At 43.6% G+C, this 17,195-nt stretch overlaps 1 protein-coding gene across 1 annotated transcript in view; it reads left to right on the top strand.

The window, feature by feature from the left end:
• N (neurogenic locus Notch protein) overlaps nt 1–16,688 on the top strand; it is a 67,161-nt gene extending 50,473 nt beyond the window's left edge. The window contains exons 7-20 of the mRNA XM_077648922.1: nt 577–804; nt 2,005–2,352; nt 2,647–3,378; nt 3,557–3,785; nt 5,126–5,327; nt 5,975–6,128; nt 6,266–7,369; nt 7,493–7,631; nt 7,787–7,946; nt 8,245–8,408; nt 9,298–9,681; nt 10,390–10,652; nt 12,539–12,840; nt 13,375–16,688. Of these exons, the coding sequence (XP_077505048.1) occupies nt 577–804; nt 2,005–2,352; nt 2,647–3,378; nt 3,557–3,785; nt 5,126–5,327; nt 5,975–6,128; nt 6,266–7,369; nt 7,493–7,631; nt 7,787–7,946; nt 8,245–8,408; nt 9,298–9,681; nt 10,390–10,652; nt 12,539–12,840; nt 13,375–14,688 (5,723 nt within the window). The 3' untranslated portion in view covers nt 14,689–16,688. The remainder of the gene's footprint in view (nt 1–576; nt 805–2,004; nt 2,353–2,646; nt 3,379–3,556; nt 3,786–5,125; nt 5,328–5,974; nt 6,129–6,265; nt 7,370–7,492; nt 7,632–7,786; nt 7,947–8,244; nt 8,409–9,297; nt 9,682–10,389; nt 10,653–12,538; nt 12,841–13,374) is intronic.
• Nucleotides 16,689–17,195: the final 507 nt, after the last annotated feature.

The raw sequence follows: 17,195 nt of genomic DNA, 5'->3' as shown, positions 1-17,195 counted from the left end.
CGGGAGCGCTGCTGGACTACGTTTTAACACTGGCGCTCATTTCCTGTTTTCCCATGGTAGTCACTTCATTCACAACACGATCGCCGGAGACCCTGCTGCATGCCGCGATTTGTTACACGCGCGACCGGTTCATAATTTAGTGGGAAGAAAATGCATGCAATAGTTGGCCAAAGGGGGCATGCATTCAAACATAGACCTGACGAGACGTTCTCATCAGAATACAAAGCCATGAATAAAGTAAACGTTTTCTTCTGGGTTGTCTAATGAGTTGCAAATATATATCTGCTGTTATTTCATTATTCACTGCAGTGCTGTTGTGCCAATCATCACCAGTCACACTATAATTCGTTGGGTCAATAAAAGGTACAAAAACGTTATTCTGCAAACATTACGTAGCATGAGCTGGATCTATTGTAAAGGCTGTCCTGCCAAGACTGCACAGCAGTGAAGGTATTTAACTGATTCTGCTCCAAAAATGTCTTAAAATTTTGAGGCAAACAAAGCATGAACCTTGAAAGTGCACATGGTGCTCGCTATTTATTTACTTGTGAAAATACCTTTTGCCTTTGACTGCAGGCTACCGAGGAGTGCACTGCGAAGTGGACATTGATGAATGCCTGCCCAACCCGTGTTTAAATGGAGGAATATGCAGTGATCGCATCAACGGCTTCCAGTGCCTTTGCCCTGTGGGATTCTCGGGCAAAAAATGCGAAACCAATGAAGATGACTGTTCTTCCTTTCCATGTCGTAATGGGGGATCTTGCCATGATGGAATTGCCAGCTACACCTGCCACTGCCCACCAGGTCTGTTAACACTTTTGCAGAGTACTTTTCTGGTTTCTGTTTTTAGTTATAATTTGCTGCTTTGTCAGAAGGTAAAACATTTATGATTGCCTGTTTAGTAACCCTTGGTATGCAGCAGTCACATTTACGTTGCCATTATCACACACCATGTAAACAGTCCTGTAACCTCCTGCCATCATGTGAACAGTCCTGTAAACAGTCCTGCTAATCCTGTAACTCAAGCAAAGAATGGTCTCTGGGCTTGCTAGTCATGCATAAATAACAATTTAAATTGCCTTTGTTTATTGCATTTTCGTTCATTTCTGAGTGCTATCAATATCGGAAGCTTGAGTTTCAATGTAGTGGCTCTGCTGCCATAGCCACAGGCTTAGCTCCTGCAGAGATGCTCTTATATGTTATACTATATATGCAGGTACAAAAGTTCACAAATTAATGTATGCCACCTATGTGTTTGGTTTTGCATCAGACACTCTGATGCATACACAATGCAACATACTGGTATATCTCATTTGGCTTGTGCCACAAGCAATATTGTGGCACTGCTTTCAGTTTGGGTTCATGTAATCATCAAATTCGGCAAATAAGACTTAAAAAGATAAATACAAGCAGCATTTGCTATGCCAAGTTTTGCTCAGGAAATGAAAGTGCCACTACTAGCCTAAGTTGTAATATCCATCATCTGTTAAAACACTTGCTGTTACAGTCATGTTATGTAGAGTTGAAAGTGTTGCATTTAATGATTGGCAATGCGGAACGTGGCCAGATTAATGTTGAATGTTCACTCATATGTTTATTACATATGCTTGTTTAGCAAGTGGCAAGGTGGCCAATTGTTTGGAGCTTGGAGAAATGAGTAAAGATGATGAGTGAATAAATGTGCACCTTAAGGCAAAGCATTCAGTTCTGTTGGGGGTGCTTGAGCAGCTGCGCAAGGGCTTCGATCCACCTGTAGGCTTAAATGCACATACTGATTTTGTTGCAACAAACAAAGTGTGGATTCTTTGCAGTATGTTCATATGCAAGATGTGATGCAGTACGGCAGGTAGGGAAGTAACTTGAGAGAAGCATATCATTGTAAGCATTAGGAGCACGTGAAAATGCGCCACACATCATTGTGTCTTCAGTAGGTGTAAAGTGAAGAGCTGCATAAAAGCTTGAATGGTAACAGTTTGACTCTGTGTTTGGCCTTTCAATGTGCAGGTTTTACTGGAAGCACTTGTGAAACGAATATGGATGATTGCCAGTCCTCACCATGCCATCATGGAACATGCATAGATGGGACAAATGCCTTTACATGTAACTGCCACCCCGGATACACGGGCCTTCTTTGCCAGAACCAGATCAACGAGTGCTTGAGCAGCCCTTGCCAACATGGTGGCACATGTGAAGACCTTGTCAATGGCTACCAGTGTCGTTGTCGCCGTGGTACATCTGGTACAGACTGCCAGTTCAACGTCAATGAATGCTTCTCCAATCCATGTCGAAATGGTGCAGCATGCGTGGATGGTATTGACTCTTACACTTGCGAGTGTCTTCCTGGATACACAGGTATGCATCACAAATGTACAGTATTGTTGGACTTTAGGAATCTTGCCCATGATTTTAAATTCCCGTAGACACTTTGTATAAAAATTCTGTTGGCATGCATACAAGGATAACAAATGAAATGTGCTTAATGAGTTAAAATGCATTAATTAAGAAAATAATGCAGTTATGCTAAAAGAAGAATTCACAACCTAAACTAATTTTTGTCTCATGGGGATTATGCTGCAGGTCACATCATGACAGAGAAGGCAATAATAGAAGTGCACATGGCTATAATAGAGTTTTCTCTGCTTCCAGGTATTCACTGTGAAACTGACATCAATGAATGTGCCAGCAACCCCTGTGCTAATGGAGGTGCTTGCATTGACCTCGTCAACAGCTTCAAGTGTGACTGTCCCCGTGGTTACTATGATGCCCGATGCCTGTCTGATGTGAATGAGTGTGCCAGCAACCCATGCCAGCATGGTGGTACCTGTGAAGATGAAGTGAACCACTTTGTTTGCCACTGCCCCCCTGGCTATGGTGGTCATCGCTGTGAGCAAGACATAGATGAATGCCAGTCCAACCCTTGTCAGCATGGTGGGAGCTGCCGTGATGCACTAAATGCCTACTCATGCGCTTGCATTGAGGGCTATGCTGGACGCAACTGTGAAACCAACCTGGATGACTGCAGTCCTAATCCTTGTCTTAACGGTGGGAGTTGCATAGACTTAGTAGGCACATTTCGTTGTGTGTGCGAAGTGCCTTTCACTGGGCCCACTTGTGATGTTGAATTAGACCCCTGTTCACCAAACAAATGTCGAAATGGTGCACAGTGCTCACCTTCTTCGAACTACCTAGATTTCGCCTGCTCTTGCAAGCTTGGGTTTACTGGCAGACTGTGTGATGAGGACATCGATGAGTGTGCTGTGTCATCACCGTGCCGCAATGAAGCCACATGCATCAATACAAATGGCTCCTATGAATGTGCTTGCACCAAAGGATATGAGGGCCGGGACTGCCTCATCAACACCGATGATTGTGCATCCTGTAAGTACCATTTTAGTATTATTCTTTTAGTTTACTAATAAGGTATAGGCTGTGTTGATGCAAATGAGTTGCATTGTCAGTCCTGAGCTTGGCCTGAGACAACCTCCAAGGCTGTTGCATTGTATTTGAGCTTGTCTGACAGCATCGCTTTAACCACTGCTTCCTGTACTTTCAACAGATCCATGCCAGAATGGAGGTACTTGCCTAGATGGAATTGGAGAATACACCTGTCTGTGCGTGGATGGCTTTGGTGGCGAGCACTGTTCTATTGATATTGATGAATGCGCCAGCAACCCCTGCCTCAATGGTGCTACATGCAATGACTATGTCAACAGCTATGCTTGTGCATGCCTTCCTGGCTTCAGTGGCACAAACTGCCAGACAAATGACGAAGACTGTACTTCAAGGTAAGCTCCCTTGAGACTCTTCTGTAGACAACAAAACAGATTCTACAGCGTGATTTCTTACCAACCCTGGCATATTAACAACAGCTAGCAAAGCTGGTTGATGCATGAATGGAGGATTGTGTTCAAAACAAGCTGTCTTATCTGTGAGTTCTGCATAAATTCATATTTAATTCATCTGCAAAAAAAGTAGTCCATTGTTAAAACTTTTCTTGTTACCTAAACAAGAAGCTAACCACGAAAAAAAAAAAAATCTAAGCTGATAAAAAATTCTACTACTGTCAAAAACTGAAATGCTGATTTCGATCATGGTTGGCATGGTCAGCGGAGTAATGCGTAATGCTGCAGACCAAAGGCCATTGTTACTTGCTGCTCTTTCTTTAAGGTGTATACTACTATAGCATTTTTGTCAATATACAGGTCATTCTGTTTAATTACATGATCTATGTGACACCTGCTTGACCTAATTCAAACTGCTGTGATTTAGGTGCCTTTCTTTATGTATACGTGTCACTTTTGATGCGGTGAAGTTTAACCATTTGAAGAGTTTCATACTTTCTGCCTTCATTGATTGCTTACTCTGTCATAAACAGTATAAGGCAGAGTAGTATTCTTCCCTTATTAAAGCACAAATTAAAATCAGCATGGTGTTACAGAAGGTCAAGAGAGCAACATTCACTCTTAGTTTTCATAAGCTTATACAAATTCTTGCCTTCACACGGTTGTAAAGAAATGCATATAATTAAGATTATTTTAATAATACAGGTGTTTACACAGCAGATTAACAAGTATTTGAAATAAAGTATCTTTTACTCTCCTGTTTAATCCAAAGACATTTGAGAACTTTGATAGAGGTTTTCAGTGTAGTATTTGTCAAAATTCTAAGGGTATTTCCACTTATTCAGTGTTATAGCTTCCTTGTACACTGCTGCTCTCAAATGAAAGCTAATTTCTGCTAGTAAGTGTAAATATTTAGAAAGCACTGGGGAATTGAAAGAGGTGCTTGAGGCATTCTTGGAAAAAACAAAAATGCTCTTGCACATCTTTTTAAACAAATTATAAATTGCAGGCTGCTGACTAGGGAAATTTGTCACCTGTGCTTTAAGTATATCCCCTGTAGTAACTGCGCTTCGAGTAGGAAAACATCAAAATAGGCTTTGTTAATGTAGCTCCTAAATAGTAGACAGCAATTTTGTATCGTGTCTGCTAAAATCAGTCACTATCTAGTAAATCTAGTAATTTAAACCAGTATAGGAACCTGAATTAACTAACTCAAACTCTGTTTCAACTTCTAAACTAAGGCTAGCAGAACACATTCATATACCTTTGCTCTCCTTGTACAGCTCCTGCATGAATGGCGGAACATGTGTGGATGGTGTGAACAACTATACCTGCCAGTGCAGTCCTGGCTACACAGGCTCAAACTGCCAGTACCACATCAACGAATGTGACTCCCAGCCCTGTGCCCATGGGGCCACCTGTGTCAATCATATTGGCTACCATACTTGCCACTGTCCCTTCGGCTACACAGGTCCTCGTTGCGAGGTGAGCGGCAGCACATTAATTTTGTTCAGCCCTGCATTTCAGGCTTAGCACGTGTTGCTGAATTGCAAACTTTTCATTCCAGAACTTTCAATGCCAAAAACTGTAGTTGGTAGTACAGTTTAGACACATTATAGTAAAAGCATGCACATTGCAATGTCTCACTAACATGAGTGCAGTGTTAATAGGCATGCCTGCTGCTCTGCTAGGTGAGGCAATTGCAATTAAATATTCCTGCAGAAGTTTTCTGTTCACCTTACCACCCGACTTGGGAAAACATAACTCGAAAACATTTATTGTCACGTCTGTTTAGAAACAAGAATGTTGTAGACAGCTTATGTAAGGGCTATACAAAGTAGTTCGCTGAGATGCAGAGCTTCACTTGTGGTCTCCATCTTGACTGGATCAGCTACAGCTCTTGCTCTCAATATATTGCATGCAATAACTGAGCCAGAGAACCAGAACTTCGCAGTGCGCTTTGATGGTTGTATTGTTTATGCACTTTGTTGATCTGCTGTGTTATGAATGTTGATATATCTTCTTTTTTTATAGGTGTAACAGCATTCCTAGAAATTAGATGTTGTGACTAAGCATGTTTCCGTTCATTATATTTGCAGTTTGTCCGCATAAAGTTTAATCCTTTCTTACAGACTCTTGTTGATTGGTGTGCCACAACACCATGCCTGAATGGAGCCACTTGCAAGCAGTCAAACAATACATACCGATGTCTTTGCAAACCTGGTTGGACTGGTTTACTATGTGATGTGTCCATGGTCTCGTGTGAGGATGCTGCACTGCAAAAAGGTTAGCCATATCTCTTAGCATAACTGTGCTTTAAAAAGACACATCATAGAGAAAGCTTGTGTCATGCTGTTTTTTCTACAAATTTGCTTTACTGCAAATCTGTGACCTGTACGAATAATGTTCATATTTGCACGCAGGTGTCAAGGTAGCAGACTTGTGCCAACATGGTGGTGCTTGTGAAGACATTGGAAACAGTCACAGGTGTCTCTGTCCTGAAGGCTATGAAGGCAGCTATTGCCAGCGTGAAGTCAATGAATGCCTCAGCAATCCTTGTCAGAATGGAGCAACCTGCCATAACTTAATTGGCCAGTACACATGTGACTGTCCAGAAGGGTTCCAGGGACTCAACTGTGAATATAACATCAATGACTGTGACCCCAACCCATGCCATAATGGAGGCACCTGCCATGATCTTGTGAACAAGTTTGCGTGCTCTTGTCGTCATGGAACCGTGGGCATCTTATGTGAACACAATGTAAATGAGTGCTTTGAAGGTGCCTGCCACCATGGAGGAACTTGCCTTGATCGAGTGAATGGCTATGAATGTGAGTGCAGGCCAGGATACGTAGGACCCCGTTGTGAAGGAGATGTCAACGAGTGTCTCTCCAAGCCATGTGATCCAGTGGGCACGTTGGACTGTGTCCAGCTGATTGATGACTACCGTTGCGACTGTCGCCCAGGTCATGCTGGCAGGCACTGTGAGCACAAAGTGGACCCCTGTTCATCAAACCCATGCTTGAATGGTGGTGTCTGTCATCCTGGACCCCGTGGGCCTATGTGCATCTGCCAGGAGGGCTTTCGGGGTGAGACCTGTGCCAACCAGAGCTGTGGGGAAAAGTGGCCATGCCGCAATGGGGGTCAGTGCCGGGGCCACTCTTGTATCTGCCCCCATAGGACCACCGGCAGCCTGTGTGAAATCATTGAAGAGGAACTCAGCAAGAGTGCTTGCACACTGGGGCCTTGCCGAAATGGTGGGGTCTGCCGGGAATTGCCAGGTGGAAGAATAGAATGTGACTGTCCTGCCAGGTGGAAAGGCCCGCGATGTGAAGAGTATGATGCCAGTTTCAGAGGAAGTTTGGCACCACCTGTTGAAGGAATATATGACCTGTTCCTGAAATCTCTAGAAGAGGAAAAGAAGCAGTGTGCCATGCGTCGATGTGAGAAGAAAGCAGGAAATCGTTACTGCGATGAAGAATGTAACACATATGCCTGCGACTTCGATGGTGGAGACTGTTCATTAGGTAATTCTAAGTTGCATGAGTTTTCTACTCCAGTAGCAAAGAGGAAAGAAGAAGCCTTTTCTTATCTATCAACATTTCATATCTACCTCAGCACTGACATGCAAATTTTTGTTTCCTCTCCAGGTATCAATCCATGGATGAACTGTACTGCTGCCATCAAATGTTGGGATGTCTTTAGGGATGGTAAATGCAACATGGAATGCAACAACATTGACTGCCTCTTTGATGGCTTTGACTGTCAAAAAGACCTTCAGCCTTGCAAGTAAGCACGATTCTTCACAAGCAAAAGTACTAAGAGCAGCTTGCTAGGAGGGCATGCCGAATTTCTGGTAGCAATTTGTGACTGTACTGAAGTGAACCTTGTGTTAAATTACATGTAACTGACATTTCTGTTTCTTTATTTTTTCTTTTTTACAGTGAACACTATGATACTTACTGCATGAGGAACTATGGCAATGGCTACTGTGACCAAGGCTGCAACAACGAAGAGTGCAACTGGGATGGCTTAGATTGTGAGATGGATCCACCCTACCTTGCTGAAGGCTCCATTGTGATCATGCTCTCCATTGAGCCAGAGGTTTGTTCTTTTACACTGCATTAAATTTCAAGTTATGTAAGAATGAAACAGCGCAATAGTAGCAGTAGTGGCTTTTTATTATAATAAAAATAAAGCAAAATGGAAGGAAACCATGGGTGCTGACTGCAGTCACTACCTTACAAGTGCAACATCTATGATTAACTGTTGGAGCGAAACAAAATGTCAGCTACTCTGGTTGGCCAGCTTAGTGTTATAGTTATCGGGTAAAATACACAGGCCAACTGTCCTCAAATTCTGCACTGTAGTGATGTGTTACCATTTGTGTTCCGTGCCGCAGGTTTTTAAGAACAACACTGTGCCTTTCCTTCGTGACATTGGCCATGCGTTGCGCACCAATGTGCTCTTCAAGACAGACGCTAATGGTCAGGCCATGATTTACCCATGGAAGGCAACAGAAGGCCAGCTGCCCAACCACTCAGTTCTTCCAGTACCTCGCACAGGGTAAGTACTGATGGGTTGTATTAATGCAGGAATGCTCTACATTCACAATGTTTGGTGTCTTTCATGTGCTTTGTTTTCTGTTCTCCGAGCACAATAGTTTTCGCAGACCCAGGGTGGGTCTGTGAGCACCCTGAGTGAATTGCGTGTAAGTGTTGGTTTATAAGCATACACTGTATGCATGGCTGTATGTAGGGTACACTGCATACACTGCCTCATAGGTGGGAGAATGGATTATCCACGCTATCCAGTAGGGCTCAATTTAGGAAGGAGACAGAGAAGAGGAAGAAGGAGTAGTGAATAAAAAAAAGGAAGACGCCTGCCTCAGTAAAATGCATGGGCTTTTATGGGAACTCCTGGAAGAAAAAGACTAGCGGAAGAAAAGCCCGGTAATCTGTCATGAGTGTGGTTTTCTGTCCGAGCGCACTGGCAGAAAAATAATATATAGAGTACCTTTTTTATACAAACTTGAAAGAAGGTGAAGCAACGGAGTAGGTGAAGAACATAGGCATGATAGAATACCCAGGCTTCTATGGGAGCTCCTATGAGAAGAAAAGACGAAAGGCGTGGTAACTGTCACTTAATGACGTCCTTCTGATTAGCGGATAGCGTTCCTATGCCACCTGATTCTTGCCCGATCTTCTAGAGTGGATATGTGCCACTAGACACCTGGAAAACAACGGTAACAACTTCCATTTGAAGCCCTCTGCCTCTCCTCACTCATTTGTGTTTAGTGCTGTGAGGAGGACAAGAAGGCTATGGCAAGAGGAAAGGTGCATGCATTCATGCAGTAGTCCGGTCCAACATTGAGGACATGACTGCAGATTTTTGTTCCTGCTTGCAGACTGTTGTGTGCATAAGTGCTCGACCAAGTTTGTGCTATTTTTTCCAGGACCCTTGTGCACCTTGAAATCGACAATCGTCGCTGCCTGAAGTCCCAGGGCAGTGAGTGCTTCCAGTCTGCAGCCAAGGCAGCCGAGTTCTTGGCAGCAGCACAAGCCAGACATGCCCTGGAAACACCTTTCCATATCCAAGAAGTGCTAGGCTCTGGCCGTGAGAAGGGTGGCAGTGGGGGTGAAGGTAGCCGGGCCAGCGCACTAGAAGTGGTCATCGGCCTCATTGCTGTGCTCCTGGCTGTTCTACTTATTGGTGTACTGTTCACTACCCAGAAGAAACGTGCTCGGGGCATCACATGGTTTCCTGAGGGTTTTCTTAGCACCAGCAGTGGCCAGAGGAGGCGGTCAAGGCGCAGGGGCCCAGATGGCCAAGAGATGAGGCAAGTAGCCAGCTTGGACTTGACAGCTATTGTGTTCTTTTTGCAGTGAATTGTGAGGTAACTGCAGCTTCTTTTAAGCATTGAGGTGTACTGTGTTTTAGTTCTTATTTCCTTATTTTAGTTCTTATTTCCTTGTGTATTGTTCATATAAATGAACTTCCATGGCTTGGACAGATACAAGGGGTCTTTACAGCTTGAGTTGATTTGTCATCAACTTGTGTAAAGAAGCTGAAGTTTACTGGTGATACTACTGTTACACATTGTTGCCACAGGTCTCACTGGTTCAGAAGCTGGTTAGCGAAATGAAGATGGTTTTTAATAATAGGCATGCATAGAATAAAATCCCAGAAAATGCATATTTGCCACACAAAGCTCATACAAGTGTCCCTTGAACACTCACTCACAAAGATGCTATCTCCAGTGCTCACGCACAGTTCCGCACACACTCCACAAGCTGTGTCGACTACTTAACTGTGGTGCCCAATGTAGAGGGTGCCAGTGAGTGGCTGGTAAAAAAAACAACAAAGAAAGCATGCACTTCTGGTTGTGAATGGAGTTTATAAAATAGAATGTGTTTAGAAACAAGGGCTCAAGTTGGTTAGCACAGTTATACTGTGTTTTGTTGGGTCACACCCAGATCCGGGTAGAACTTTCTTTGCACAACTGCTGCTGCTTATAACTTCACTACTCATGTAATCTGTCTGGCAGGGTGGCACAAGCAAGTGGTAATGGGCCCCCAGAGGCCTGGAGTGACGACGAAGGAGAGAGGCCTCCAGCAAAGCGTGCACGAGGCTCACCAGACTCCGGTTGTGGGGACACAGTTGTCTCGGACTATGAGGATGAGCGGGATCCTCGGCCATGGACACAGCAACACTTGGATGCTGCTGATGTTCGTCTTCCTGAAGTGCTGCAGGCACTCACTCCCCCACAAGGCAGTGACCTCGACCATAATGTTGACGTCAGAGGACCTGGTGCGTACGTCACTTAATAGCTGTCAGGGTCTTGTATTGTGAGGTTGCGCTTTAATTAAACTCCAAAAAATATTGGAAAAGGCCCACTATATGCAGAAAAAAAAGCACCGAGTCATTTGCAGCAGTTGATCTTACCTGCTTATGGGTGAACCTTGTGAAATGAGAGTGCATGGAAGAACATGCCTTCAGAAATTTGGACATTACTAGGATTTAGTCTGCAGAATGAACATATCAAAGTTGCATAACAGTAGCATAAGAAACATCATGTGGAATAACTGTTCAATAATTCTTGAAGCTTATGCACATGGGAAATGAACATGACAGTGCCATGGAAAGAGTTTCTGACCTCAGAAAACTGAATAATATGCTAGAAAATTTGGAGTTTTCTGAACCTTGTTTAGAAATGCTATGGCTCTGACTTTCATGTGGAAAGGTGTCTTTCGGTTAGTGTTTCTGAAATTTGTAAATTGGCCAGGCTCCTTAATGAGGGAAGCTGGTCTTAGAAAAAAAAAATTATCAATGAAGTCACAATTATGAAATCTTCAGAGGACATGTATTTTTGCATGCTGATTCCAAATATGACATTTAATTTAATGTACAACAAGTCCTTGTGCACTTATGCAATATGTTATCTAACTCTTTGTGGAGAGCTTTAATGCCATTCTGCTGCAGGGAACTTGCTAGAATGCATGCCATCGGCTTGTCTGCACATCAATTAGCTATGCATAAAGGGTAACATTATTATCCTGCCTATCATAGAAGTTGAGTTACAGTGTTTTAAACTTGCTACTTCACAAACCAGAAGAAAAATATGTATTCCTGTTTCTAAAAAGTGACAACTTCAAAATCCTATAACTCAACTTCTATGACAGGAAGGATGATAATTTTACCCTTATTGCATAGCTTAATGTCAAGAGAAACCAATGGCATGTATTATAGCAAGTTCCCTGCAGCAGAATTTCTTGAAAGCTCTCCACAAATAGTTACATAACATATTGCATAAGTGCACAAGGACTTATGGTACATAAAATTAAATGACATATTTCGAATCAGCACGCAAAAATACATGTTCTCTGAAGATTTAGTAATTGTGACTTTATTAAAAAATTTTTTTTCTAAGATCTTCTTCCCCCTTAAACGCTCTTGTTGGCACTTTGTTGTACTTCTTTCTGTCACCATTCTTCATGTCTCAGTCATGTCTAGGCTTTTCCACAGACATTGAAATTCCACTAATGTCCCATTTTTTAGTGCGGAAGGACAGAAGGGTATATTCACTAGCACTTCATCAAAAAAGAGGCTAAAGAAGATACACTGTGGTGACATGACTAACTAGGAATTGCATGTGCTGTGCTGGCTCTGCTGTTGTACCATCCGCTTCAGTAGCAATGCTGAGGGCCAGGCTGGCTGAGGATTGAGTGAACTGCATGTGCTCTTGGCCCTTTGTCTTCAAGCATACCAAGAGCCCATTGAAGGCCTCAGAGTTAAAGAAAGGGCAGTGCCAAAGAAGTCTATTTCAGGGCCCTTTTTCAATTTTTCCATACAACTATTGCAGTAGAATGTAGTTTCGTGATTTAAGGACACTTTGAAGAAAAAAAGAAAAGGAAGCCCTATAAGTATGCTTTACTTGAATGGTTTGCAATGCAGAATAGTTAAGTAATTCAAGAATTTGACAACTGTTATGAAACCTGTGTGCAATTCAGGTTGGGGGAGCCTACAGCTTGGAGTGGCTGTAGTGTGGTGAGCTGGTTTGTTTATTCAAGGGCTCTCACAGTTTTCACTCGTTTGATACACTGTATTGCAGTTGTGAAGGCATACAGTTTGCACTATTCTGAGACTTGCAGGTACTGACTGCATTGTTGGACTAATGCAACTTGTTCCTTCTGCAGGAGGCCTGACACCTTTGATGCTCGCATCTTTTCGTGGTGGCGGTGTGGATACCGGAGAGGAGCCAGGAGAAGAGGACACTGGCTCTGCCAGCATGATCCAAGACTTGCTCATGCAAGGCGCTCAGCTTGGCAGCACCACTGAAAAGACTGGAGAGACATCCTTGCATCTTGCTGCCCGCTATGCTCGTGCTGATGCTGCCAAACGCCTTCTGGATGCTGGAGCTGATGCCAATGCCCAGGACAGTTCTGGCAGGACACCACTTCATGCAGCTATTGCAGCTGATGCTGTGGGAGTGTTCCAGGTAACCTTCCCTGCATTGTTACTACAAATGTAACTCATACTTTGTCAGACATGCTGTATCCTGTGTAAGCAGGGCATATATTCTCTTGTTCTCTCTTGGAGCATTTTCCACTTGATACCAAGCAGACTCGGAGCTTAGTCTCCCTAGAGTGGAGATGGGGCCCTCATATGCATCATCGTTTCTCTCACTAAAAAAATGCTGGCGACTGTTTACAATCAAAGCAAGCCTGCTGAAATTGGAATGTTGTCAGCATAGTACAAATTAGCAGTCAGTGTATTATTACCAGTAGTCAAGGCAGTAGTACATATCAGTAGTCTGTGTGGTACTAGCTTGCCCTTGTATCAGGCCTCAGTTATGAAGACTATTGAGAGAAAACACTCTCCCACCTTTGGTGCTGTGCATTGGTTGTGGGCCTGGGGGTCCTGAGCTCTCCTTGACTTTAAGCCCTGGTCAAACCTGAGGCATGCTAGCAAGCTAGGCACTCACTTGATGCATCACTTAGTCCGTTTTAAAATTTGTGTCATATATTCCCAGATCCTGCTGCGGAACCGTGCCACTAATCTCAATGCCAAGATGAACAACGGGATGACTCCCCTCATCCTTTCCATTCGCCTTGCTATGGAAGGCATGGCAGAAGACTTGATCAATGCAGAAGCAGATGTTAGTGCAGCTGATGCTGACTCACGTACGCCACTTCACTGGGCAGCTGCTGTTAATGATGTTGCATCAGTGCGAATTCTTTTGGCTCATGGGGCCAACCGTGATGCCCAAGATGTGCATGAAGAAACTCCTCTGTTCCTTGCTGCACGTGAGGGAAGCTTGGAAGCTGTTCGGGCACTTCTTGACCATGCAGCCAACCGTGACATCACCAACCACATGGACAGACGGCCACGGGATGTTGCTCGTGACCGCATGCACCTTGATATAGTTGAGTTGCTGGACAAGTATGTGCCAAGCCCTCATGCATCAGGACTGTCCAGTCCACCAATGTTACTTTCAAGTCCAACAGTCATTGGTTCCACCAAATCTGCTAGGGGCAAGCGGCGGCAGCCACATGTGAAGAATGGCGCCAGTAGTGCTATACAGCAGCTTGACATGCCAGCCACGTCACCAAAAACTGACGCAGCAGCAGCCACCATCCAAAAAAGGAGGACACCATCAATCAAGAAGTGCAGGGATCCACCAGCACTGCCTGATGTTGCTCACTCACTTGACTCTCCTCATGAGTCATCGGGAGGCCCCCTCTTTTTGCCTCAGGAGGCCGTGGCCACTTTTACGAAGCAGCCACCATGCTATGAAGATTGTGTGGGGCCCGTCTATGCTGGAGTATATGATCTGCAAGCCTATGCAAACACAGGCTCTACTGCAATGTCACAGCAGCAACAGCAGCAGCAACAACATCAGCGCCAGACTTCGGTGCCTTCCAGCATGGGTGGCTATGGTATAGCATCATCACCTGCCAAGCAGCGGCCCTCGCTGCCAACGTCACCTACACACATGGCTGCCATGCGTGCTGCGCACCAGCACAAGCTGCAGCAAGGAGGTCCCACCTATGACTACCCATTGCAGCCAGCCTACTACCACTACCCCACACCGCCATCCCAGCACAGCCATGGCAGCGGAGCTGAAGCCACACCCCAGCACTACCTCCACCCAGGCGAGACATACCCGACACCATCGCCCGAGTCGCCGGGCCAGTGGTCCAGTTCTTCTCCCCATTCGGCACAGTCTGACTGGTCAGAAGGCATTTCCAGTCCTTTGGGACAAGCACTGGGTGGATCAGCTGACTCCAAACAGCAGGCAATGCAACAGCCTGGACTCCCTCACCCTGACCCTGTATTTATCTGAGTTACTGTGCAGTGTGGACAGAAAAAAAAATAATAAAGGAAGACTGTGGGAGGTGGACTACTCAGCTAAGACTTCCCAAGGATGGCAGTGTGTGTTGTGCTCTTCAGTGAAAGACTGCAGGACTGAACGTCTTTGTGATGGACTATTCAAAGATGCTCATATAGATGCCATGTATACAAGTTATATTTTTTTAAAGCTGTAGGTCTAGAGATTTCTTGCTGTAACCTGTAATGCCCAGTCGTGTCACAGCATTTTCAAGTTAGAAATGCCCTTTCTTGCTGAATATGATTTCCTGGAGGTCAAAAGCACACTTCTGGCGGTGAGTGCCATGGACAGTAGTAGTTCTGTCCCAGTACATTTTCTATAGTCAGTTTCTTTCATCATGTGTTGCAATCATGGAGAGACATTCTGTGTCCGATGGCACAACTAAATTTGAGACTAGTGTTATTTGCATACTTGTGGCTTGCAACATGTTTAAGAGGCATGCTAATAGGCATATCTAGTGGCAAAGAGCATTATTTATAACACACCTCTTCTACAGCTTTGCCCAACAGTTTTATCTTCCAGAGGCCTCATAAGCTTGCCTGTCAAACATGTCTGTAAAGGCTTGGTGGTACTTTTCTTGTCTGGGACCATAATCAGATGACGTTAGTACATCCACCAACTGTTACACAGAAAATTAATGCACATCAGAATTTAAGGTGGAAGTTAGTTTATTTTCTTGGGCTCTTTCTTCTGCTTATCTCTTGTTGCTTGAGAGAAGCTTCACTTTACTTCTTGAAGTGAATAAGCGAAGTGCACAGCTTTCAATATTAAATTTTTACACTATAGTAAATATAGGCTGAAAAAGCTGTTTACCCTCCCAGTTTTCTAGTAAAGTAATTAAAACATAACACATGCCTATCTCATCCAAGATCTGGATTCCTATCTTCTTTATCATGATCACTGATAAACATAAATAGAACTAAACACTTTCTTAGTCAGCCTTTGTGTATTTGTTGTCGTAAACACATCAAGTTGCTCACAGTTACTGAAAATTGTGTTTGCATTGCCGCAAGCTAGCCTAAGGCTGAGCACTATGCATTTGTTTGTTGTAATACTATAATTTGTACATAAGCATGTGATAATGGATTAGAACAGTATGTCTGCTGTTTTCCCGACTTAAATTTAGCCCTGAATCAGTATTCAAATTCTTTAGCACAGTTTACCAAACTGTGCATTCAAAGCATAAAAAGGCTTGCAAATATTAGTGCAGGAAATCATTAAGAGCTAACAATGCTTTGAAATTTTTTCAACCATATCTTCCATATTTACTGGATCTTGCTCAAGCCTGGAGAAGTGCCAGTGAGGTACACTTTTTTCGGATGATGTGCTCCAATTTTGTTTTTCTTTGCAGCGTATTTATTTCACAAGAAGGGGCCAAAGTAATGCTTGCACATTTTCACGGCAGCAACTCTTGGTACTGACTGGCAATGCCCATTGCCCTGTAGACTCGTGAAATGCTACATTGATTTAGCGTGCAGATGGATACTCAGTAAATGATTGTTTTTTTGTGCAGCTGTAAATAGGTCTTTTGCCGTACCTCTGCTTTGTGTAACCATTTGACTCATTTTGATGAAGGCTCATCTTGGGCATCCTACACTGAGAGTCTGTTACCACTCATTGAATATGCTGACGTGTTTTGTTGCAGTGTGAAAAACTGGCTGCATGAGGAACACTGTATGCATTGTACAATATGTGATGTGGGACTATGCAAATATATATAGATATATATGTATGTATACATATGTACAAAGTCCAAGAGTGCAACGGCATTTAAAACAAGGTGAAAACTTAGAGTGCATGCACATGCAATCATGCCAAAATGAAATGCACTGCACGTGCGTGATTCCTTTCATTGCCTATGCCAGAAGAAAAACCGTGTTCATAGAGATGCCTGGTTGGTCATTTTCATGCTGTTCAATGGAAGCATGCACAATAAAGACAGTTCTTTGAATAAAGTGTGTTACTATATCAATGTCTGGCAATGCAACAATAGACGGTTTATTTTTGCCGAAGTTCGAATAAGCAGAACTTAACCCGAAAGTTTCTTTTTTTATGCTTGTGTGATGCACATACTGCAATGAGTCGGAGAGGTAAGTTACAAAAATATATAAATGTTGATTGCTACAGTAGTAAGAGAATGAAAGAATATTACGAACTTAAGATGCTAGTTTTCATAGGAAGTCATTACACATGCTGGTAGGGCAGAAATCTTGGCTGCCCATTACTTTCTCCTGCCGTCTCCCTGCCTTATTCACTACTTGTACCTTATATTTCTTGCAAAATTTCCCTGCCTGAATACATACTTTGCGAATAATGATGGCCAGCAAGTCTTTTTAAGTGTGAAGATGAAGTCGCGCATACACAGTGTTTATGCCACGAGAATTGAAACCCGAGTGTATGTCTAGTCAAGGGCTCTGTAAACTCTACAGGATGGAGCGAACAAGCATCGCACATTAAAAGCA

Source organism: Amblyomma americanum, chromosome 1 (assembly GCF_052857255.1).
Source record: "Amblyomma americanum isolate KBUSLIRL-KWMA chromosome 1, ASM5285725v1, whole genome shotgun sequence".
Classification (NCBI taxonomy): Eukaryota; Metazoa; Arthropoda; class Arachnida; order Ixodida; family Ixodidae; genus Amblyomma; species Amblyomma americanum.
This window is presented reverse-complemented; position numbering and strand designations above follow the sequence as displayed.